General features: G+C 35.9%; 1 protein-coding gene across 1 annotated transcript; it reads right to left on the bottom strand.

The window, feature by feature from the left end:
- Positions 1–11,256: 11,256 nt before the first annotated feature.
- Positions 11,257–22,922, bottom strand: LOC110918806 (tetratricopeptide repeat protein SKI3). The gene is made up of 21 exons (XM_022163092.2): positions 22,713–22,922; positions 21,221–21,316; positions 20,931–21,137; positions 20,078–20,200; positions 19,848–19,931; positions 19,702–19,752; positions 19,386–19,478; positions 19,031–19,171; positions 18,859–18,939; positions 18,087–18,334; positions 17,842–18,013; positions 17,571–17,686; positions 17,261–17,318; positions 16,754–16,819; positions 16,458–16,664; positions 15,448–15,873; positions 14,546–14,640; positions 14,220–14,468; positions 13,057–13,682; positions 12,200–12,403; positions 11,257–11,573 (listed from the first exon to the last, which is right to left on the bottom strand). The coding sequence occupies exons 1-21, from the start codon at positions 22,713–22,715 to the stop codon at positions 11,395–11,397; spliced, it is 3,525 nt and encodes a 1,174-aa protein (XP_022018784.1). The 5' UTR covers positions 22,716–22,922; the 3' UTR covers positions 11,257–11,394.
- Between the last annotated feature and the right edge of the window lie 1,198 nt (positions 22,923–24,120).

Genomic DNA, 24,120 nt, shown 5'->3' with positions numbered 1-24,120 from the left:
CAGTAATTAAGGATTAGCAAAGACTTAATCACAGCAAATTATAACAGGAAAACATTTAGGTATTGTAAAACACTGTTGATAAAAAGAGAATGACTCACATTGCAAGTTTAGTTGGACAGAACCTTGCCTACTGATTTAGCCTTGTAACCTAGTTAAATAACAATGCACACAAAACTAGGTCAGTAACTTAATACAACTTTTACGATAAACTCACGAAATCAAAACCCTCACGACGAATGACAAAGTATAGCCCGGGTTCGGGCAACACTTAAACATCCATCGGATCGGTTTCAATCGATCGGACATTGTATCGTAGTAGTGATCGAGTTATTACCCTGTTGTCGCAGCAGAGGTTTGTGAATGTGTGTTTTTGGAACGAAACAGTGTATAACTCAATGTACGTAACAAATTTTATCGTCGAAACAAGCCAGCCATGCAAGTGCCAAACCCCTACATTATATACTGAAATTCGGTCCCCCTCGCATGGCGCGCCAGACCCACCTGGTCCTGGCGCGTGGCACGACGGCTACCCTTTTAGGGTAGGGTAGCCTCGTGTCCCACATAGCCCAGGTGAGTTAACAGCCAACGAGTTTCATAATTTACATGCAGTTTTTTATGATAGTTATCAATTAGGGGATGCCCCCCTTGAGTTTTAGGGGGCCCTGATCCTAGTTTCGATAATTCTGAAAAATTAGGGGTCATGCCATACTACTTGGGGGTCTCAATTAGGGTTTCCTAATGGACGTCATTAAGATAAGAAATAATAATTTTAGTAAGATTTGTTACATCCTCCCCACCTTATTTAAAATCTCGTCCTCGAGATTTACTGGAACAAGTAGGGATATTTCCGCTTCATTTCTGATTCCAGTTCCCAGGTATACTCAGGTCCCCTTTTTGAATCCCACTTTACTTTGACCAACACCAATCTTTTGTGCTTGAGGAATTTAATCTTTCTGTCTTCTATTTGGAGTGGTTTTTCGACAAATTTTAACTTTTCATTTACCTCTATGTCTTGAAGAGGTACTACCAGGGATTCGTCAGACAAACATTTCTTGAGATTGGATACATGAAACACTTCATGTACCCCAGCTAGCTCTTCTAGTAGTTGTAAGCGATAGGCAACTAGTCCTATTCGCTGGATTACTAGGAATGGTCCTATGTACCTTGGACGTAGTTTTCCCTTTTTACCGAACCGAACTACTCCTTTCCAAGGAGAAACCTTTAAGAGTACCTTATATTCGATTTGAAATTCTAATGGCTTGCGTCGATTATCTGCATAACTCTTTTGGTGATCTCGAGCCATTTTCAGTCTTTCCTCGATTTGAGTTATCTTGTCGGTGGTTTCTTGTACAATTTCGGGGCCTGATAATTGGCTTTCTCCTATTTCCGCCCAGCAGACTGGTGTTCGGCACTTCCATCCATATAGTGCTTCGAACGGGGCAGCTTCGATGCTTGTATGATAACTATTGTTATAGGATAATTCAATTAAGGGTAGGTGCTTATCCCAGTTTCCACCTAAATCTATTACACATGCTCTGAGCATGTCTTCCAGGGTTTGGATCGTCCTTTCACTCTGTCCATCTGTTTGAGGATGGTATGCAGTGCTTAAGTTCAGTCTGGTCCCCATGGCTTCTTGGAAACTTGTCCAGAAATGTGAAGTGAAACGACTATCCCTATCCGATACAATGGAGAGTGGGACTCCATGTAAGGATACTACCTCGTCTACGTACAACTTTGCTAATCTTTCCATGCTAAAGGTTTCCTTCATAGGCAGAAAATGAGCTGATTTGGTTAATCGATCCACAGTTACCCAAATCGCGTCGTTGCCCTTCCTGGTTTTAGGAAACTTAGTAACAAAATCCATAGTTATTAGTTCCCATTTCCATACAGGCATTTCTAGTTGTTGGAGTAACCCTGAAGGTTTCTGGTGTTCTGCCTTAACTTGCGAACAAGTTAGACACTTAGATACATATCTAGCTATGTCCTTTTTCATTCCTATCCACCAGAAGTTATTTCTTAAATCTTGGTACATCTTATTAGTTCTAGGGTGCATGGTATATCTAGATTTATGGGCTTCCTCTAAAATTTTATTTCTTAAATTTTCTTGCTTAGGTACCCAAATCCTTTTCTTGTGGAATCTCCAAATTCCATGAGTTCCTTGCTCTAATTCTTTTATTCTTCCTTTCATTCCTTCAGCATCATTCTCAATTGTTGTTGCTTGAACATTCTTTAGTTGTTCCATTAAATCTAACTGTAGATTTAATCTAAGAGCACGAACTCGCCTTTGCTTTTCATGATACTTACCACTTAGGGCATCAGCTACTACATTTGTCTTTCCTTCGTGATATTGAATATCACAATCATAGTCACTTAGAATTTCCATCCATCTTCTTTGTCTCATGTTTAATTCTTTTTGCCCAAATATATACCTTAAACTCTTATGATCTGTGTAGACTGTAAACTTACTTCTGTACAGATAATGCCTCCAGTTCTTAAGGGCAAAAATGATCGCTCCTAATTCTAGGTCATGAGTCGTATAATTTTCCTCGTGCTTTTTCAATTGTCTTGAGGCACACGCAATTACCTTTTTGCGTTGCATCAGCACACATCTTAATCCTAGCTTAGAAGCGTCACAGTAAACTTCAAAATCCTCTGTTCCTTCTAGCAAGGCTAGAATTGGGGCGTTTGTTAACCTCTGCTTTAAAATCCTAAAGGCCTCTTCTTGCCTAGGTCCCCATTCAAACTTCATTGTTTTACAGGTTAGCTTAGTTAATGGCACAACTATCTTAGAAAAATCCTTAATGAATCGTCTATAGTATCCAGCTAATCCTAGAAAACTTCTAACTTCCATAGCTGATTGCGGGACCTTCCATTTGGTGATCGCTTCTATTTTGGGGGGATCTACGTGAATACCTTCGTGATTCACCATGTGTCCTAAAAACTGCACCTCCTGTAGCCAAAATTCACACTTTGAGAATTTGGCGTAAAGCTTTTCCTTCCTTAACAAAGTTAAGAGTGCATGTAGATGTTCACAATGCTCGTCCTGGCTTTTGGAATAAATAAGTATATCGTCGATGAATACAATCACAAATTTATCCAAGTACGGCTTACAGATCCAATTCATCATGTCCATAAATGTTGCAGGAGCATTTGTAAGTCTAAAAGGCATGACTGTAAACTCGTAATGACCATACCTAGTTCTGAAAGCGGTTTTAGGTGTGTCTTCTTCTTGTAGCTTCAACTGATGGTATCCGGAGCGTAAATCTATCTTAGAAAAATATCTAGCTCCCTGAAGTTGATCAAAAAGATCATCAATCCTAGGTAAAGGGTATCGATTCTTAATTGTGACCTTATTTAGCTCCCTATAATCGGTACACATTCGCATAGAACCATCTTTCTTTTTCACAAACAGCACCAGTGCTACCCAAGGGGATGAACTAGGTTGTACGAATCCTTTACTTAGCAATTCATCTAACTGCTTTTTCAGTTCTAACATTTCAGTGGGTGCTAATTGATAAGGTGCCTTAGCTATTGGTGTAGTTCCAGGAATTAGATGGATTCTAAACTCTACTTCCCTATCTGTTGGCAATCCTGGTAGTTCTTCTGGGAATACATCCTTCTATTCTGATACTACAGGAATTTCCTTAAGTTCCTTACCTTTAGTGTTAATGATTACGGAAATTATATACGCTAACCTTGCTTTCGTTCATAACTAGCAACTTTCATTACTGAAATGAACTTCATTGGTTTATGCGGCTTATCTCCTGTAATCATAATTACTTCCCCTGCGGGTGTATGAATTTCTACGGAATTCTTATCACAGAGGATTCGAGCATGGTTGGCTACAAACCAATCCATTCCTAATACGACATCGAATCCAGCTAAATTCATAGGTAGCAGGATTTGCAGAAAATTTATGACCTGAAAGTTATATCTTTCCTTCTCGTAGAACCTTATTTATGTTAACAGAATTACCGTCTGCTGTTTCTACCGTATAAATCTGCCTAAGTGTGGTAAAGGGCAACTTAAGAGCTTGGCAAAATGAAGTATTTATAAAACTTTGGTTTGCACCAGAGTCAAATAATACTTTCGCATAAACATCGTGTATCAGAAACGTACCACCTATTACGTCGGGAATCAGTTCGGCTTCCTGCGTGGTCAGTTGGAAGGCTTTTGCGTTCTTCTTATTAATTCCTTCATCAGGTTTGGCTTTGTTATCAGCTGGCTTGACCAATTTAGGGCATTCTGGTCTGAAATGTCCAGCTTCTCCGCAATTGTAGCAGATCTTTGATTTCTTCTTGCATTCCTCCTCCCGATGGCCCGGAATTTTGCAGAAATTACAAATTTCTCTACATTTTCCAAAATGTTTCTTTTTGCAATTTCCGCAAAATGGCGGGGTGGAAGATGTCCCAGTTCCCTTTCTTTTGAAGTTACTATTATTACCCACATGAAATCCTTGGGTAATCTTTTGGGCTAACTCCTTTTTCCTTTTTTCTTCCCGCGTACGCACCAGCCCGTCGGTCAAGGTGTTGGCTAATTCCACCACATCATCGATTGTGCGGGGTCTCGCAGCTTTGACAATATCACGAATCTCGCTAATTAAAACCCAAATATAGCGAGAAATAAGTACCGGTTCTGGCGAAGCCAGAGTTGGTACAATTCGGGCATATTTGAAAAATTTCGAAGTATACCCTCGACAGTCAATATCCACCATCCGGTGATTTAGGAACTTGTTTGCCATTTGTTCCTTTTCATATTCGGGACAAAATTTCCTTTCCACCAATCGCTTAAATTCTTCCCAACTTATGGCATAAGCCATGTCACTTCCTTTAGCTTGCAACACTGTATTCCACCATTCTAATGCCTCTTCCTTGAAAAGGTGAGAAGCATACATGACCTTATCTTCCTCGGTGCATTTACTTATTTTAATTACTGCCTCGGTCTTTTCCAACCAACGCAATGCAGCAGTCGCCCCTTCATTGCCTGCAAATTCAATGGGTTTACAGGCAAGAAATTCCTTATAAGTGCAACCAGGTGTTGCAACTTTCATTTTCTTGAGTATTGGGGCTTGAATCACATTATTATTGTTGTCGCCTCCATTTACACTGTTACTAAAATTATCGTCGCGCGTGCGTTTACTATGGTTGGCTTGCGAAGGTTCAACAGGGCTTTTAACAGCAGCGACGATTGCTGGGATAACATTGGCTATTCCCTGGGCAACGATATTTTCTATATCCTGCCTATTAAGAAAATGATCCTCATGGTTTTGTTCAGATTGATTAACTTCATTGACTGGTTGGTTTTCCACATTTTCCATCTGAATAATTAACAATATATACAATTTATTGTCACAAAATAAATAACAACCAAACACCATAAATTAATCACACATAATCAAGTCAACACGTATAGCCAAAATTGTCGACTTTGCGACTTTCATATTTTTATATATTAGTATGCATCGATACACACCAGTTATCTTACAAAAGTTTTATTTTGAGTTATTTTACATGATTATATTTTTATTATTTATTATATTATTATTATTAAACACATAACCACAGTCAGCTGGTATTTCAGAAACGACGCTCCCTCTCGTCGTATTTCCAGGAGATCTGTTCTCCCACTTCTCGGATTCGATTCCCTGCGTCCACCAGTTCTTCGCCATAGTGACAGAGTTCAGCTAATTTTTCTGTGCTCATCGGTGGGTTTGGTGCAGGTTCAGGGTCAAACTGGGGAAAAGAGACGTTGGGGTTATTCATGAAATTCTGAAATTGCCAGTCGCTTGTCCACCACTCTTCCAGCTAGCCTATAACAGGTTGGGGGTTGACAATAGGATCTAGGATAGCTGGTTCCAAATTTATTGGAAGTTCAGATTGGGCAGGGAAATTGAAGAGGTTTTCATCGGCAGGTCCGATGAGGTCACAATTTGCTAGTTTGCGGTCAAGCTCCTCCCATGGTAGCATTTCCTGGGCTTGCCCGGAACTTTCCCCAATCTCCTTTCCTTTCCCTTTATCTTTAGGATCCTCAGTCTTTTTAACCTTCTGGGCAGCTGGCTTCTTCCTACGCCCACATTTCCAGTCCAAGATTCTCCTCCTCTTTTTCGGCTTTGGTTTCTCCTGCGGCTGGGCCTAGAATACTATTAGCTCTTCAGTATCAGCCTGGTAGCCACTTAAGGTCCCGGTGGTATCCATATCGGTGTTATGGATAGTAAAGTTTCGGAGTGCTTCCGACAGTTCATTCATGCTGTTAGCACACATGAAGAAACACATACAAAATTTTAAGTTAAAATTTTATTTCTCCATTTAAATTTTCACAGAATTACAAAATTGGAAATCTGAAAAATTAAGTATTTCTAAATACTTAATTGGCTTAAATCAGTGGCTCTGATACCACCTTTTTCTGTCACGGCCCCCGACCCGGTTTTACCAGTTTCAGGAGCCGTGGGACAGAAACCCGTCGTATTGTTTATTTAATTTGGCAGCGGAAATTTTAATAGGATCTTTTAAACTGAAAATGCCGAATTATTTTATTTCACATTTTTGGGACAATCCCATAATTTACAATAAAGGAATTTCTCGGGGAAATTCCCTGTTTACAAAAACATGTTTGTTTATTTATTTATTAAGCCACATTCTTCAAACATGTTTGCACAAAAGACACATTGTTATAAATTTACAGCATTAAGGGTTTTTATATTTCCCCCTATCATATAATTAGCTGGTTCAGCTGTCACTCGACCGAATCTATGACTGTGGACATATCATTAATTAGGCTCGCCCACCGAAAGTGATAAATCGTTAGTAGCAATGTGCATAAAACCCCCACATACTGCTAGTAATTAAAGATTAGCAAAGACTTAATCACTGTAAAGTATAACTGGAAAACATTTAGGTATTGTAAAACACTGTTGATAAAAAGAGAATGACTCACATTGCAAGTTTAGTTGGACAGAACCTTGCCTACTGATTTAGCCTTGTAACCTAGTTAAATAACAATGCACACGAAACTAGGTTAGTAACTTAATACAACTTTTACGATAAACTCACGAAATTAAAACCCTCACGCCGAATGACAAAGTATAGCCCGGGTTCAGGCAGCACTTAAACATCCATCGGATCGGTTTCAATCGATCGGACATTGTATCGTAGCAGTGATCGAGTTATTACCCTGTTGTCACAGCAGAGGTTTGTGAATGTGTGTTTTTTGAACGAAATAGTGTATAACTCAACGTACGTAACGAATTTTATCGTCGAAACAAGACAGCCATGTAAGTGCCAAACCCCTGCATTATATACTGAAATTTGGTCCCCCTCGCGTGGCGCGACAGACCCAGCTGGTCCTGGCGCGTGGCGCGACGGCTACCCTTTTAGGGTAGGGTAACCTCGTGTCCCACATAGCCCAGGTGAGTCAACAGCCAACGAGTTTCGTGATTTACATGCAGTTTTTGATGATAATTATCAATTAGGGGATACCCCCCTTGAGTTTTAGGGGGCCCTGATCCTAGTTTCGATAATTCTGAAAATTAGGGGTCATGCCATACTACTTAGGGGTCTCAATTAAGGTTTCCTAATGGACGTCATTAAGATAAGAACTAATAATTTTGGCAAGAGTTGTTACACAAATGAATAACCGGACACTACCCGAAACACCAAAATTGAACTAGAAGCATTGTTTTAATGTTACAAGATTAGTTATTAGCAATGAACACCATATCACACATCAAAACATCTAAACACATTGAACCCTAACTAAAACCCTTAGATTCTAACCAAACTAATTAACTAACAATTGAAATCAAACTATACCCCCCCCCCTTGGTGGACGGTCAACAAGGGCCCCACCACTCCACCATTTTCCATATTATTAAATTGTGAATGTTGCATTGATGTTGAACATGTTAACCTTTGTGAAAAGAGATGTTGGAAAGCACTTGATAAAAACCATTAGTCTTCACAACACTTATCATTTCTCACAATTCAAACACCATCTCCTTCCTTTTCTCCTCTCAAGCTCACAGCCAACACCCCCATTCTTCTCTAAATTTTTCTAGTCCATTTCCACACAATCTAAGCACATTCTAAGGAGAATCAAGCATACTTAGGAAGGTTGCAAGCAAGGGAACTTGAAGGACCATCTTGAGAAGCTATTAACCATCTCTTTTCTTCTTCATCTTCTAACTTGTTCATCCCTAGCCTTTGTGATAGTCGTAAGTCCTCTTGATCTTGTTTTTTTACACATTATTCTAGTGGTTAAAGTATGTAAGTAACTAAAAATCTAAAGATCACACCAAAAAAGAAGATGAACATAAGAATAAATCTAAGTTGTTTAGTGTAAGTAATGAACTTGTTTGTTGATTTCTTGAATGTATGGTGTAGATCACCACATAAAAGCTTGCTAGATGATGATTTAAAACATGATCTAGCAAGTATGAGGATGAATCTTGAAAGATCCATGATGATCATCCTTTATGTTAAGTATGAACTTGAATATAAACTTGATTTTGTGAAGAATGATGATTCTTACAAGTTGTAAGTCTTAAAAGTGAAAGATCTCAAACATAAAAGTTTCAAGAAAAACAAGTTTACTTCAAGATTTAACATGATTTGGTTTTAAAAGAAAATAGACATGTTTTATGTGTTAAAATGGAACCTTTAAAGTGTATAAGACATGAAAAATTCAAGAAGATGATTTTTTGTAAAAATGTGTTACAAGTTGTAAAGATTAAAATCTTGTAAAAATGATTTTTATGAAATAAGAATCATGTTTTTAGTGTTAGTAAACCATGTTAAACATCATATTAAAATACTACAAGATTTTATAAATCTTCAAGTTCATACCTTCTAGTAGAAATAAGTTTATGGCTAATGGTAAGTTGTAGAATGTTGTTGATGATTGTTGGTGAAATTTTGAAAAAGAAAATGATATGCTAATAAGCATGGAAACCTCCATTTTCAAAGAAAACTATGGCAAAACTTTTGTAAAAATTCAACACTTAGAAAAATATTTTTAAACAAGTGATTTTTTGTCATGGTTTTAAATATAAAATTTGCCATGAATTTTGTTATAAAAATTACAAGTATTGGAGGTTGATTTTCAATAATAAAAATGACTAAGTATATATTTAGGGAAATATATATTTAGAAGTCACAAAATTATGTGCTACATGTATATTGCTTGTATTAGTTATACTAAAAATTAGGAACTTGAAAAATAATACACCACACCAAAATACTAAAAATTATAAGAGTAAATTACAAGTTTTGTCATTTACCTTTAAAATTAATGAGTTTTATCCTTAACGTTCAAAATCCTGCACATTATGTCCTTTAGCCCTAACTCTATTAATTTTAGTGGTTAAGTGAAGGGTACATTTGTATTTTAATCTCATTATTAAAAAAAACATTTTAAAATAAATAAAAAACTTGAAATTAACTCTTTTTAAAATCCCTCTTAATGAAAGAGAGAGACAGAAGCCTTGAGATAGAGAGTTTAAAACCCCTCTTAATGAAAGAGAGAGACAGAAGCCTTGAGATAGAGAGAGAAAGATAGAGAAAGAGAGAGTAAACGAAGAGAGAGAGGGTGACAGTGGTGGGTGTGGATGTCGGAGATGACGACGATGGTTATGGTCAGACTTCAGACTGGTGTCGTAGTGGCAGGGTGACGGCGGCGGTAACGAGTTAGGGTTCCAGCAAGGTATGAAGAGAGAAGATCAAAGAAGAGGGCCGACTTTGGTCTCCAACCGACCGACCATTCTACTATGGAGACAACAATGGTGGATGTGATCGTTTGTGATGACGATGGTGCAGTTTGTGAGTATCGATGGTAGTGACGGAGGCGTTATCGGCGGGTAAATTAAGAGTTTTCTTTAGCGGCAGTGGTGGTGCAGCGGCGGTGTCGGGGTAGCTACAATGATGATTTACCAGCCCATGCTTGTTGATTTTCAATCTGCAACAGATTATTACAGGTATTGAAGTTGTTTGTTGTAGGTTATGAAAAGGGGGATGAAATTAGGTTGAAGATGAAGTTAGGTATACAAGTTGTTTGTTACAGGTATGAAGTCTATGTTACGGAGACAAACAGAGAAGATTTGAAGGCGATGTGAAGGTGTTTTGATGTTGTTGTTTGGAGGTGTTCTAACCCTGAATTTGGGGATTTTTTGTTTGTTTTTGGGGATTTTTTCTTTGTTTAGGGATTTGGGGATTTTTTGTTGAATCTGGTTTAGGCGAGGTAATTGATGGTGATGTTGGAGACAGTGGAATGGTGATGGTGGGTCAGGCGATGATGGAGATAGTGGGTGGTCGGCGGCAGGTGAGGGTGGGTCTGCAACTGTTGAAACTTTTGAAGATGGTGGGGTAGTTATTTTAAGTTAATTACATAAATTGCACATGATGAGATTTAAAAAAATAAAAAAAAGTAACAGTGTTTGCCCTAAAGTACATAACGTGCAGGATTTTGAAACGTTAAGGACAAAACTCATCAATTTTAAAGGTAAAGGACAGCGCTTGAAATTTGAGAAAAACATAAAGGACAAAACTTGTAATTTACTCTTAAAAAAGGTCAAGATGGGTTTCAGTTAAAAGAAAACAAAAATGAAAAAAATAAAAATATTCAAAAAAATTCTAAAAAAAACTAAAAAATAAAAAAAAATCTAAAAAATTCAAAATATTCTAAAAAAGAAAAAAATCTAAAATAATGCAAAAGAAACCTAAAAACACTCTTAAAATCTTTAAAAATTATAAAAAATCAAAAAAATTCTTACAATTTAAAAATAAATAAAATCTCAAAAGTTTAAAAAATATAAAAAATCAAAAAATTCTAAAAAGCTCAAAGAAATTCAAAAAAATAGAATTTTTAGAATTTTTTATTTTTTAGATTTTTTTATTTTTAAAGTTTTTAAAGAATTTTTTAGAATTTTTTTATTTTTGATTTTTTTTTATTTTTGTAAATTTTTTTATTTTTTGAGTTTTTATTATATTTTTTTAATATGGATCGATCTGGAAATTATTTGGATATCGATCGGATCACGATTCAATACATATCCATCTATTGATAGACCTATCTTAAAACTCTTCCTACTACTTAATTAAGTGATTTAACCCATTTTTTTTATCCAGCACTTCACAACCTATTCTAACCTAGTGACTAATTTTGTTTTGCCCATCTTAAAATTTAAAATACACATACCCAAAATGGAATGGATGGAATTATTGTCATGCCTAACCACAAGCAAAGTTGCCTTTCAAAAAGTCTTTGTTTTAGCATCATGACAACCTAATTTAGATATATCATCTTCTTTTGTAAAGGTTTGGTTTTACATTGAACAGATAATGTAAAGATACAGTAACTGTTTAAAATCTAACACAAAGCATAACTATAAGAAGAAAAAACTAATTACAAATTCTGTAAAGCTTTCCAATATCTTGAACAAGACGGATTCAAGTGAATCGCTTGAAGAATCCATCGTAACGGATTTTTCTGATAATGTTTTGTTCGTGATGTAGAATGCATACTGTCATCCAACGGTCCCAAAAGCAAATGCATTTGAAGAAAGATCTCAGCCGGCCTCATCTCTGTGCACGTACGTCATCAACATTTATAAGAACAAAAACAAATTTGAGGTTACTTAAGAATGGTCGAATTGAATTATACCAGATCTCTTAAGAGTAAATTGCATTTTACGTCCTTTAACTTTAAGCCAAATTGCAAGAAGCCAAATTGCAAGCGTTGTCCTTTAACTAACGAGATTAAACTAGATGTCCTTTATGTTACTGTTTGTGGTGTCCTTTTACCCTAACCTAGTTAATTTTTCTATCAACTCTTTAACACATGCCACTCACATGAGGGCATAATGGTTGTTTTCACTTAATAACTAAAACAAAATTAAATAAAATAAAATATATTAACAACAAAATAAGTGAAAACGACCATTATGCCTTAATGTGAGTGGCACATGTTAAGACTTAAAGAGTTAACAGAAAAAGTTTAACTGAGCTAGGGCAAAATGACACCGCCTGATGAGAGAGAGTGACATAAAGGACATCCAGTGTAATTTCGTTAGTTAAAGGATAGCGCGTGCAACAAGTCTCAAACTTAAATGACGTAAAATGCAATTTACTCTATCTCTAATGGGTCAAACGCTGCAAAATAAAAGATAAAAAAACATGCAAAATGGGTCGAAAGTTAAGCAAAGTCAAACCTGGAGGCCAAGTTGACCATTCAAGCTGAAGGTACCGTTCCCATTGACCTTTGTATCCAAGACTTGCTTCGGCTTGTGCTAGTAACAGTTGCAAGATCGGTAAGGGGGCCCCACAAGTGTCTTTAGCTTTCTTCAAACTTCCGGTTGCAAGCAACAGGTAATCTGAATTGCATTGTTGTCTAGCAAGTTCCATACATACAGCACCTGTATCCGAACATACAATTATGATGAGGCAATTTCAACCGGTTTACTTATGAATGGGTTGATTCAGGTAGGGGTGCTAAACGAGTCGTGTTCGCGGGTTCAACCCAACCCGAACTTGAAAATTTTAGAGATCACGTCCCGAACCCGAAAACTGTGCCAATACATATGAACCTGAACACGGCCCGAATAATTATGGGTTGACCCGAACTCAACCAGTTTAAACCGAAATTTTTTTATTTTTAAATTTTCTCCGCAAATTAGTATATTAAAATTTACTAGAAAAAACACAAAGTATAAAATAAAATTACATTTAAATTATAAATTCGTATATCAATTTCTCTTTTTAAGTTATAATTATGGCATAAAATACACGCCCAATTAATTGATGACATAAAACATATTGTAAAAAAAATATAATATTAATATAAATGGGTTAAACAGGCCAACCCGACAACCCGACTGGGTTGACCCGACCCGACCTGTTTAGCTGAACGGGTTCGCGAGTTCAACCTGAAATTGACCCGAACTCTTTTAGACTAAACCAAACCCACGAATTTCGTGTTAGGTCCGTGTCGTGTTTTCGGATCGTGCTGGGAATTCACACCCCTAGATTCAGGTATTAAATATGATTCATAATCAGTGATGAGACATACCATGACACAAAAACAGACAGCTTTCATAAGCGTTTAACGAACATGCTTGTGCAAACAACTCTTCCGCACCAACAAAATCTCTATTCCAAACAGCAATCAAACCTTGAACTAATTTCAATATCGCCATCCAAACATTCCAAGAATACTTTATATCCTTCGAACATTCTTCAAACTTCAATTCGATTATATTATCATTTGCTTCTGCTAGCCCATACAAACATTCGATATATTTTAACCCTATCAAACCGATATGATAATCTGTTTTCAGATTTAAACATCTCACGTACTCTTCACGTAAACGGGGCCGGTTATCTTCTGCGGCATAGGCCCGACATAATAGCAAGTGGGCAAAGAAAAGATACGCATCAGAGACGGAAATCTTTGAAGCATTTGTAGCGTGATTTATGCAGCCGATAACGTTTCCGCTTTGTAAATTTAACTCAGAAGCACAAATTAGAAGTTGGAATCTTTTATAGTGACGAGATTCGTCTGAAAGGGCCAAACGTGTTAATCTTTCGAGTCCTGTGTGTATATGTTGCGGGTATCGCTCTTCGCGAGCCTTCTGCATATAGTTAAGGATTAACAGATATCGCGCATTTTTATTCCATGGTTCTTGATGGTACCACCTATCACAATATAACAGCAATATTATAGAAGTATAACTGGAAGGAAATGATAAACTTTCAAAAAGGAAAAATAGAGTAAAATGCCATTTTCGTCCCTGAGGTTTGGCCAGTTTTGCGACTTTCGTCCGAAGGTTTGTTCTTCCGCATCTGAATTCGAAAGGTTTGAAATCTTGCCATTTTCATCCGGCTTGTTAAGTCCATCCATTTATCTCCGTTAAGATGGGTATTTTCCTCTTTTTTGTTAGCCTAAAGGTATTTTTGTCTTTTTTATATACTTGTACATTATGCTAAATGCTTGTACACAAAAGTGAAAAAGACCGAATTGCCCTTTAAGTTAACAAAGAGGACAAAAATACCCCTGACTTAACGGAGAAAAATGGATGGAGTTAACGAGCCGGATGAAAATGGCAAAATTTCAAACCTTTTGGATCCACATGCGGAAAACAAACTTTTTAACGAAAATCGCAAAGTGGCCAAACCTCAGGGACGAAAATGGCAATTTACTCGGAAAAATATGTAATCGAAAATAAGGAATACTTTTGCAGTAGTTTAAGTGATCCGTGCTGATATGGCGATTGATCTTTACAGGCAGGAAAAGAGTATTTATGTTTTAAACTCCCTGTTGTATAGCAAGCGACCACACTTGCACCGAGAATTTCAGGTGCGCGTTTGAAACCTTCGTCCTCAGGACACGCTGATGTGGCACACCTCACAGTAAAGCATCTAGTAGACAAATGAGTATCTTTCCGTTCATTACTAGATATTAATAAATATCCAAGAAAATTCCTGTTTGGCAAAAAATTTGAGTAAGAACTTATTTCAGAAAATATTAGTAAACACTATTAACAGTCAATATGATTTACCTTAGCATATAACTGTTAGGGTATTTATGGAGAGTTTTTCTAAGGTGATATATTCCATTCTGAATCCCCAAACAATCTTCTGAGCTATTTTTTACCTGCAAGAAAACAGATTACAAATTCATTCATTGCCTTCAATTTGGAATACTAAAACTTGGTGGCAATTTTGACCCGTTTACTTATAAAATATAAACAGATCAATTTGTGTTGTACTTTATCTAAACATGAGTCAAATGATCCAAAAACTTAGGATAGTGTCACATGTGCGAAACATGTTCAAAGTCACCAAAAATCTTTAGTATATATAACCTCCTAATTGTTTATTCATAGATTTTGATTAGTATGGTAATAATATATATGTGTCAAAATGAGTAGAATATATTTAATGTTGCCAAAATATAAATCATAATTGCTAGAGTAAAATGCCATTTTCGTCCATGAGGTTTGGCCAGTTTTGCGACTTTCGTCCAAATATTTGTTTTTCCGCATCAGGATCCAAAAATTTGAAATCTTGTCTTTTTCATCCTGCTCGTTAACTCCATCCATTTTTCTCCGTTAAGGCAGGGTTATTTTCGTCTTTTTTGTTGATTAAGGGTATTTTCATCTTTTTTTGAATACTTGTACATTATGCTAAATGCTACATAAAGTGAAGAAGACCAAATTGCCCTTTAAGTTGACAAAAAAGACGAAAATACCCGTCTTAACGGAGAAAAATGGACAAAGTTAACGAGCTGGATGAAAAAGGCAAGATTTCAAACCTTTTGGATCCAGATGCAGCAAAACAAACCAGGGACGAAAATGGCATTTTATTCTAATTCCTACAATAATGTTTCTGTAGTCATTTGACCCTTTACTTGACAATGAACAAAAAGAGCATATAGAAACAGATAAATCCGGAAGCGTACCAATTTACTTAACGTTATCAAAAAATGCATTCCGGTAATTTCATCATGAGTTAGAAGCGAAGATCGACTACTTGAAACAACTGCCTCAAGCTGATTGCTTTGATCGAGAATATGAATAGCGGATACCACAAAACTAACTTTGGAACTTTCAAACAAACTCTTGGGCATTTTCAGAATGCTTGTAATAACTGATTCTCGCCCGGAAATATAATAAAGTAATCTACATATAAAACTTATGGATAAAGAAGCGAGGTTTGGTTCCAATGATTTAACGCGTGCGGCTAAAATTCTCACTACAGACAAAGCCTGATCGTTTTTGCCGAGTTTCCATGAAGATAAAGCATATATATGCAAACCTTCATAATCAAGAACGCCTTTTTTCTTTAACTCTTCACATTCTTGTACCGCTTCATAAGCTTTGCCAGCCTGAAATACATGTAAAATGAAGCTTTTATAGCCTCCTATATGATTTTATACGAAGATTTAAATTATTACTACTGTATGAATGTGTTATATTTGAGCATTTACTGTAACTATAAAATGACCAAAATACCCTTAAAGTTATTATACTGTTTTTTAATAAAACTGATTCACATGTCAAGCCTTAAATGGATTATGTTGATTTTTTCAGCCCTGTCTATCTACTAATAACAATAATAACATACTAAAGTATTATTATATTCTAATGTTTTTTAATTAATAACAACGATCTTTTAAAGGGTATTTTGGTCATTGATTAGAAAAAAACAAGGGTGAAACGTTTTCTAACTTCAATGACCTAACAGTACAAAAAGATTAACGACGACAACTCAACGAAAAGAACTGTAACGACCACATGATCCTATTTTATGTAAATGGCACTTTAGAAGATGGAACAAGTGTTTGCGGGTCAATTAAACCCGATCTGAATTCTGACATGTTGCAACTTGTATGAAAAAGTGAATTTCACATCGTGCCACAACTTATTAACAATTTATGGAGAAAAGACAAAAAAGGTGAATGAAAATTACCTTACAGAAAGTCCTCGCCAAATTGATTGAAATATCAAGGAGTTTTTGAGAATCACCAGAAGAAATGTTGACTGCACAACGTGCTAACCTAAAAGACGTAATAGCAGAGAGATGATCACCTCTTGCCTCACATACAAGCCCTAGAAGATTGTGAGCTTCAGGATATTGGGGTGCGTGATGCAAGGCCTGACGTATGGGCCCAAATACCTGTGAAATTGATTAAAAAAAACAATAATATTTTATTTAGTTGAACTGTGAGTGTGTGGGCGATCGCAATGAAAGGTGACTAGCAGTACCTCTGAAGATGAAAGTTGACCAGAAAGAATAGCAAGCTTTGCAAGACCCATTTGAAATTCTGGAAGCTGAACAAAAATAGCAACTACTTTCACTAATAGAAAAAAGTACATAAATAAACAAAATTTGGTTAAAGGATTCAAGAATAGACGCAATAAATAAAATAATTTAAGCTAAATTTTATCCAGCCATGCTCCACCTTACACAAAATTGCAACATAAATTGCTAAATGAAAAACTGGTCAAACAGGTTAAAAGCAGCTTGAAGGCTATGTTTAATGCATTTACCCCCCTAAATTGTTTTTATTCATACATTCAGATTAATATTTTCATAAAACTAATTTTAATCATAACCAACACACTAATCATTTATCAAAAAGTACGCAAAAAGTGTTGTTGGGTCAACCTAACCCGACCCAGCCCATTTTGACCCATACTTGAAATGACCTGCTTTGACCCATTACTTTTAAGGCATAAAAACAGAGGGGGAGAGAGAGAGAGAGAGAGTACTGGTAGTATCTGCACAGCCCGTAAACAGCAATCATAAGCTTCATCTGGCTTAAGCGCCCTGAAAAATTAAGCTTATTTAAAAACAAGAAATGCTATACTTACAAAAAAAAAAGTTTCCAAACTTCTATGGACCAATCACATTAACTTTTTTCTCTCTCCTCTTCTTTCTCTTCGTACAGTTGGCCAAGATGAGTTGGTAAGCCAAAGTTTGTAAACAAAGATCAATATAAATATATTCAATTATGTTTTCCCTCTAGAATTCTGTAATAATAGGTATATTACACAAATCTTTATAAACAAATAAACTTGCCTAATGGACATATCAGCCGACATGCCAGCCCATGGTAACGCAAGAGAAGGATCAATACTCCTGGCCCGATCAAATGCTTGCTGGGCCAAACTCTTTTCACCTTGTTTTCTGTAAAGCTGTAAAAGGTCAATGTTTAGCCCTACTTAGACAACGCTACCAAATATATTATGCTACGTATTTCCGGTACTAAAGACGACAAATCTCAAAAAAAAAAAAAAAAAAAAAAAAAAAAAAAACCCGTAAAATTTGAAAAAAAAAATAAGTAAATTACCTTCCCGAGATATGCCCAGGCAACAGCTAATGATACATCCAACTGCAACGACCTGATAAAAGCATGTTGTTTCATTTCCACATGATGTGATAAGCATCCCAATGCAACCCAGAACTCATTATTGCAACTCTCGAGTAATAATCCCCCTATTATCATTTTCTCAGGTAATTCCCTGCACCCAAAAAGAACCCAAATCACTATAACGGGTGGAAACTAACATGACTCATAAAAGCCAAAAAATTTACCCTTGAATAAGATCATGCTTCTCAGCGTCCTTAAAAGAGTTAATGACATCTATAGTGATTGCAATATCGGTGTAGATGTTAGCTTGCCACGGAGCCAAATGCAGAGACTGTTGATAGGAGTGTTTGGCACCCAGTGCAGCTGAAAAGCACGAGTTTTTCCATGACATTATGGAAGCCGATAAAGCTTTTTTATCGGTTTCCAACGCAGGATTTTCATCCATCCAGGGAAGACACTTTGCATATGATATCTGTAACGGACAAAACAAACCGTATATAAAAAAAACTTTCATAACGAGACTAGAACCAGGACAAGAGTTATTATATTTAGAAGCAAATAGAATAACTACAAACTAGAGGTGGTCAAACGGGTTGGTTATGGGTCAAAATGGGTTTGGATCCAAACAAGGTATTATGTGCGGGTCAAGACAGTCCACATCAAGTTGTATAGACATGAAACACCTTTTTACTGTTCTTATAAGTCCAAAGTATTCAACTTTTTTGGTCAAGGCTACCCATATACTGAAACTGCTTTATAAATTCATACAAGGGTATTTTTGTCTTTCCGAGTTTTTAAAGCCATCTTTGTCTAGTAGGCATGTTTAAACTACTTTACGGATTGATAAAAGAAATTTAGTACGTTGTGTGCTTAAAAAAATACACTTTAGGCGACTTTCGACCCTTTTAACACATTCCCTTTACAGCAAATTTTACCCTTGTTAATTGTATAGTGTATTAATAAACACAATTCAAACAATTCTTAATATAGGTATACCTGAATATCACCATGCAACTTCCACATGCATGAAACATTTTTGCCCAAATATGTACCAGCCTTTGCAACTTTTGATGCCTCCTACAGATTTATATAGATTTCAAAGAGGCTTTTTAGGTGTCATATAAAATTTAAACTTAAATGCCATTTAAGATTTTAAGAATCAATTTACCTCTAATACTGAAGCTCCCCATCTAAATGCACCTGAACTTATACATTCCTTTGATAACTCAAGAAGCGCACATCCAAGACCGTAGTGTGCAGCTAAATTTTCAGGTGATATTTGTAAAGCTTGTTGAAACATCTCAACTCCCTTCAACCATATAATTAGTTATTAAAGTTCCTCAAATTAGGTTAAAACAAAGCCTAATTAGATTCATTTTATCTTTTGATAATCAGTTTTGTTGCAGCTAGTTATACAAAAACTGAATGTGTGACCCCTAAAAATAAACAGCTAATAAGTGTCCAAACATACGGTATAAATAAAACTATATGTTGAATCATACAGCGAAATGGCCAGAGATTACCTTTCGATGTGAACCAATCATCATGAAGACATATCCACTCTCAATTAAAGAGAACACGCGTGATTCCTCCAACTCAATAGCTCGACCATATGACTATTAGGTAACAAGTCGAGTATAAGTGATCAAATGTATAAAATAATTCGAAAGGTTAGGTAAAGCATTGCAACAGCTATATAATCTGTCTGCTCTATATCAATAAAGAAAGCATACAAACAAAAATAAACTATCAACTCTTTCCAAAATATACATCCAAAACAATATACACAGCCAGAAACTCAAAATGCAAAAATAGAAATCATAACTTCTGATGAAGTACCTTAATAGCTGCGGTGAACATGCCTAATCGTTGATAGGCAAGACCTAAGGCCTAAAAAGTAAAAGAAGAGAAATTTGAGGGACTAATATGAGTAAATACCAAAAGTAAGAAGACATAATATAACCTTCTGAAGTGATAGTACAAACCTCCCATAAATCAGCAGATGTGGGATATCCTCTGATGGCCTGCTGAAGACTTTGAACTGCTTCGGACCACTTCTTCTGATGGACCTGCAAAACGTAATTTATAAGGTAATTATTTAACAATATTGTTGGTATAAAGAGATATGTTGCTTTCTGTAAAAGTTATATATCTAAGAGTCCGAGCCTGAGTTTAAAACTATAGATGAAAAAAGTTAAGCGGTAAAAAAACAAACCTGTAGAAAACCTAGTCTACGAAATGCCCAAAATGCCCTTGGAGACTTCCCTGAAGCGTCACGACAGACAGCAACCTCCAAACTCTCTTTTCCTTCTTTATCCAACAAATCACACATTGATTCCTGCAAACCATACACGATAACAACAATTGAGAAATAGGATACTAGGATTATTGGATCCTGGTGAATACAAATTACAGGCAATGGCATTCCACTAGAGGTATAACATTAAACCTCACAAGCTAAAATGAATAAGATGTTCAAACTTTACATAAGACCTTATTTTTACTCTATTTATTCTATATAAAACACATGGCAAATGTGAACTTGTAAACTCAATTGTTATAATTGTTTAATAAATATAAAAATTTATCTTAATTTTTTGAAGTCTACACCCCATATTGAATTAAAATTTATTTACAGTCTATATATTACTATGACAACAAAAAAGTATATTACTAATTTAATACAAATTCTTTTAAAAACAAGTTCATTGTAAGCATATTGAATACACGCTAAGCAACCTTTGACCCATTTGACAACGATTCATTCTCAGCTCTCTTTATTTGTTTCATTTGACTTGTTATAGATAAAAAATAAAAAGTTCTGAATTGACACGTTGCCACACAAATGGTTAAAACTGCCACTAGATTACAGGTAAATCCTAGTTATCTTAATGAACAGTTACGCCCAAAATTAATCAGCTTGAATGGGTCAAAAACACTTTCAAACAAGAAAATATAACTACATAAACGCTGCTATCAGAATTAAACTGAGGAGACATAAACATATCAAATTAACATACAATGATACAAACTACAAAAAGAAGTAAAAAGTAAAGAATGAGACCAACCCCGGATTCAGAATCTTGAGGAGAGAGAGCAAGAGCTCTTTGATAACACTTGAGAGCTCTTTGAGTATCAGTTGAAACTTTGCTATAATAATGACCCAAATACCTAAAAGCATTTGCATCTTGTGGGTTGAGCTTTGCTGCAATCACAAAATGCTCTGCTGCCTTTTGCTTAGATTCTTCTCCAATCCGGTCCCACAGGTACAAACCCTGAATTCATTAGAAAACATATATTTATCAAATAAGATCACAGACTTTATGTTATAATCTGGAGATTTCAACGATTATGTTACCAAATTGAAATGAGCCGATGGGTCGTCTGGGTTGGTGGCTACAGCTTCACTCAACTGCGTGAAAACAGAGTCATCTTGACGGTCCTTTTCGTCACCCTAAACATAAATTTGAGAAGGTATAAGACATGGAATACAACCACACATCTTAATTTGACAAGTCTTGTCTTGTGGCATTGTGACACATGATTAAATGACAAAAAATAGAAAAGAAATTATATAGAATGTTTCCCCTAGATTAGTCGATTTTATTCAACGACGGGTTAATAGAATAATAGCAATCACGACCCACGAACAAAGATCAACAATCGAATTAAACCATCTGTTAAATTGGAATCGGTAGCCGAGATTGGGTCGCCAGAAAAATATGGGTCAACACCCACGTGGGTCAAAACAAGTCAATTGGAGCCCCATGGTGGAGGTTGAATCCATGCAGGTTGAGGCAACCCACGTTCACCACCACCAATAGTTAATTCTACTTTGTTTCATGTTCACTGCATATTTTAGTGCAGTTTACTTTGCAATACTTTTCCACTTGTACTTCCAGCTCAATAGGTAGTAACTTAGTTTTATAACTTATCAAGAATGTAGGACGTGGGTTAGTTAGTGATAGTATCTTTTCTTTCCTATATGTATCAAACAATGTTTTCAATGAAAGGTGGTGTTTTGATGTTTGAAAAAATTCTGCTAATCCAGTTTGTTACATCCATTGCTAAACCAAGGTAGCAACTTGGGGGTGTTCTTTGGATCCTACACTTGAGTTTTAGGTAGTGAATCCATATCCTAAACTCAGTTTATGACGCTCCTCGGTTTAAATCAGGTGGTGTTCTATGTATCCCGTCCGACAGTTGCCTACCCGTTTAATTTAAATTCTACTTTTTCATAGCCGTTACCTAACCGATTTACATCATATACAAATTGTATCAAGTTTCATCAATTAATGCATACCGCAAAAGGTGAGACCGTTACCTAACCAGATTTAAATCATATACAAATTGTATCAAGTTTCATCAATTAATGCATACCGCAAAAGGTGAGAAAACGCTACTTAGTCTTGAACTGTGTGAACTTAAAAGTCATTCACATTTACAGTTTGAGAGGCACATTAAGCGGCATACAACACTACGACGATCCCATCATTCAGCACAGGTGATCAAGATAACCTTATACAGGATGACAGATATAATACAAAACCCTAATGAGTTCTGTCACACCATCTATCTACATAATGCAGGTAACCAACTGTCAATTTCTCCGAATTTCAATTACAAACAACTATAATAATAACATATAGTAACAGGCAGGAAGCAATAACGAGAATTAAATTAGGGTTTGAAAACCGAATGAACCAAATTCTCTTTCTATTTCATCAACTAGGGTTATTAAGCCTATTTCTGTATGTTGTTCTTGACGTTAGGGTTTATAAACAGCAATAGATGAACTAATTGAGTTAATAATGGTGGCGAATTTATAAACTAAAAGCTGTAAGACTTGCCATTGAGAATTTTAGGGCTTCAAGCGAGTGTGCGACAGAGACGATGCGAAGCACTTAAAACTTCGGTATGCCGGAACGGTGGATCGGAGATGCGACGGTGGCGGATGGCAGCGACGGGTGGCGGAGATACGGGTTCGAAGAGACACAGGAGGACGTTTGCTTTGACCCTTTGACCGTTTTGAAGACTGAGCTCTATCACTTTACCTCCACTATTGTTTTTTTTTAACAAATGAATTAAAAAAAAAAAAAAAAGGTTAAATTGCACTTTTCGTTCTTTAGGCCATGCGTAGACATAACGCCCCTTTGTGGGCGTTATGCGACACGTGGTGCGCCACGTGTGCGGGTGGGCGTTATGGGTCGTTATGCATTTAAGCCCGTAGTCATAAAGCCCCCGCCTAATCATTACTCAATTATTAATTTCTAATTTTTTATAATTATTTTCTAACTTTATAAAATTAAAATTCATTTCACTAAATTAAAAAAAAACATTACACTAAAATTAAAAAAAAATACACTTAAAAAAAACATTACAGTAACAAAAAACTGAAAAATAAATTAAAAACTGATTGTTTACTAAAAAAAATATAATGTTAGTCTAAAATTTAAAAAAAATAAAAACAGAAAAATAAATTAAAAAACTGAAAATAAATAAATAAAAAAAAAACACAATACCTTTTGAGTTGACCCAGCCCAGCCCAAAGCCCATAAAAAAACCCTAAAAATCTTCCTTCTTCCTTGTCTTCCTCCTTCGTATACCTGCAACACAAGAGAGCTCCACCCCTTCTTTGATGTGTATATATATATATATATATATATATATATATATATATATATATGTATGTTTGAGTGGGGAAAACCAGAAAATACAAAAAAAAAAATCAAACTTCAATCCAGTAACGCCGCTATCCACATCGCGCTCCTCAAAATTTTTTGGCCATACCGCCCTTCGTGGCGGTGTTCTTGGGCGCTTTCCGGCGCTATGCGGGGGCATAGCGCCCCACTACGTTTGCTCTTATGAGGTGTTGTCCTTTAAGTTTAAAAATTACACTGTATGTCCTTTATGTTTGCAACCTATAACGGGCGGTGTCATTTCTAATAAACCCAATTATCTTTTTTTATGTTAAAATCACTCACGTGTAAGTTTGTAAACGTCTTAACAGCAGGGACCATATGTGTAATTTTTAAATTTTGTTTTAAATCAAACCTGCCTCCACACAGGGTATTACCGCCTCTGTTCTTCTTCGATACTTTGATCAGCGATTTAAAAATTCGATTGTTCTGTGTAAAACGATGATTAAGAATGATGCTACTGGTTTCGGACTTGCTGATATCAGTTTAAAAAAAACAGTATTCCTTGATGATTGCAAATTTTTGATTCAATTTGATGTATACTTGCAAACGTGAAATA

The sequence above is a fragment of the Helianthus annuus genome, chromosome 16 (genome assembly GCF_002127325.2).
Source record: "Helianthus annuus cultivar XRQ/B chromosome 16, HanXRQr2.0-SUNRISE, whole genome shotgun sequence".
Taxonomy (NCBI): domain Eukaryota; kingdom Viridiplantae; phylum Streptophyta; class Magnoliopsida; order Asterales; family Asteraceae; genus Helianthus; species Helianthus annuus.
This window is presented reverse-complemented; position numbering and strand designations above follow the sequence as displayed.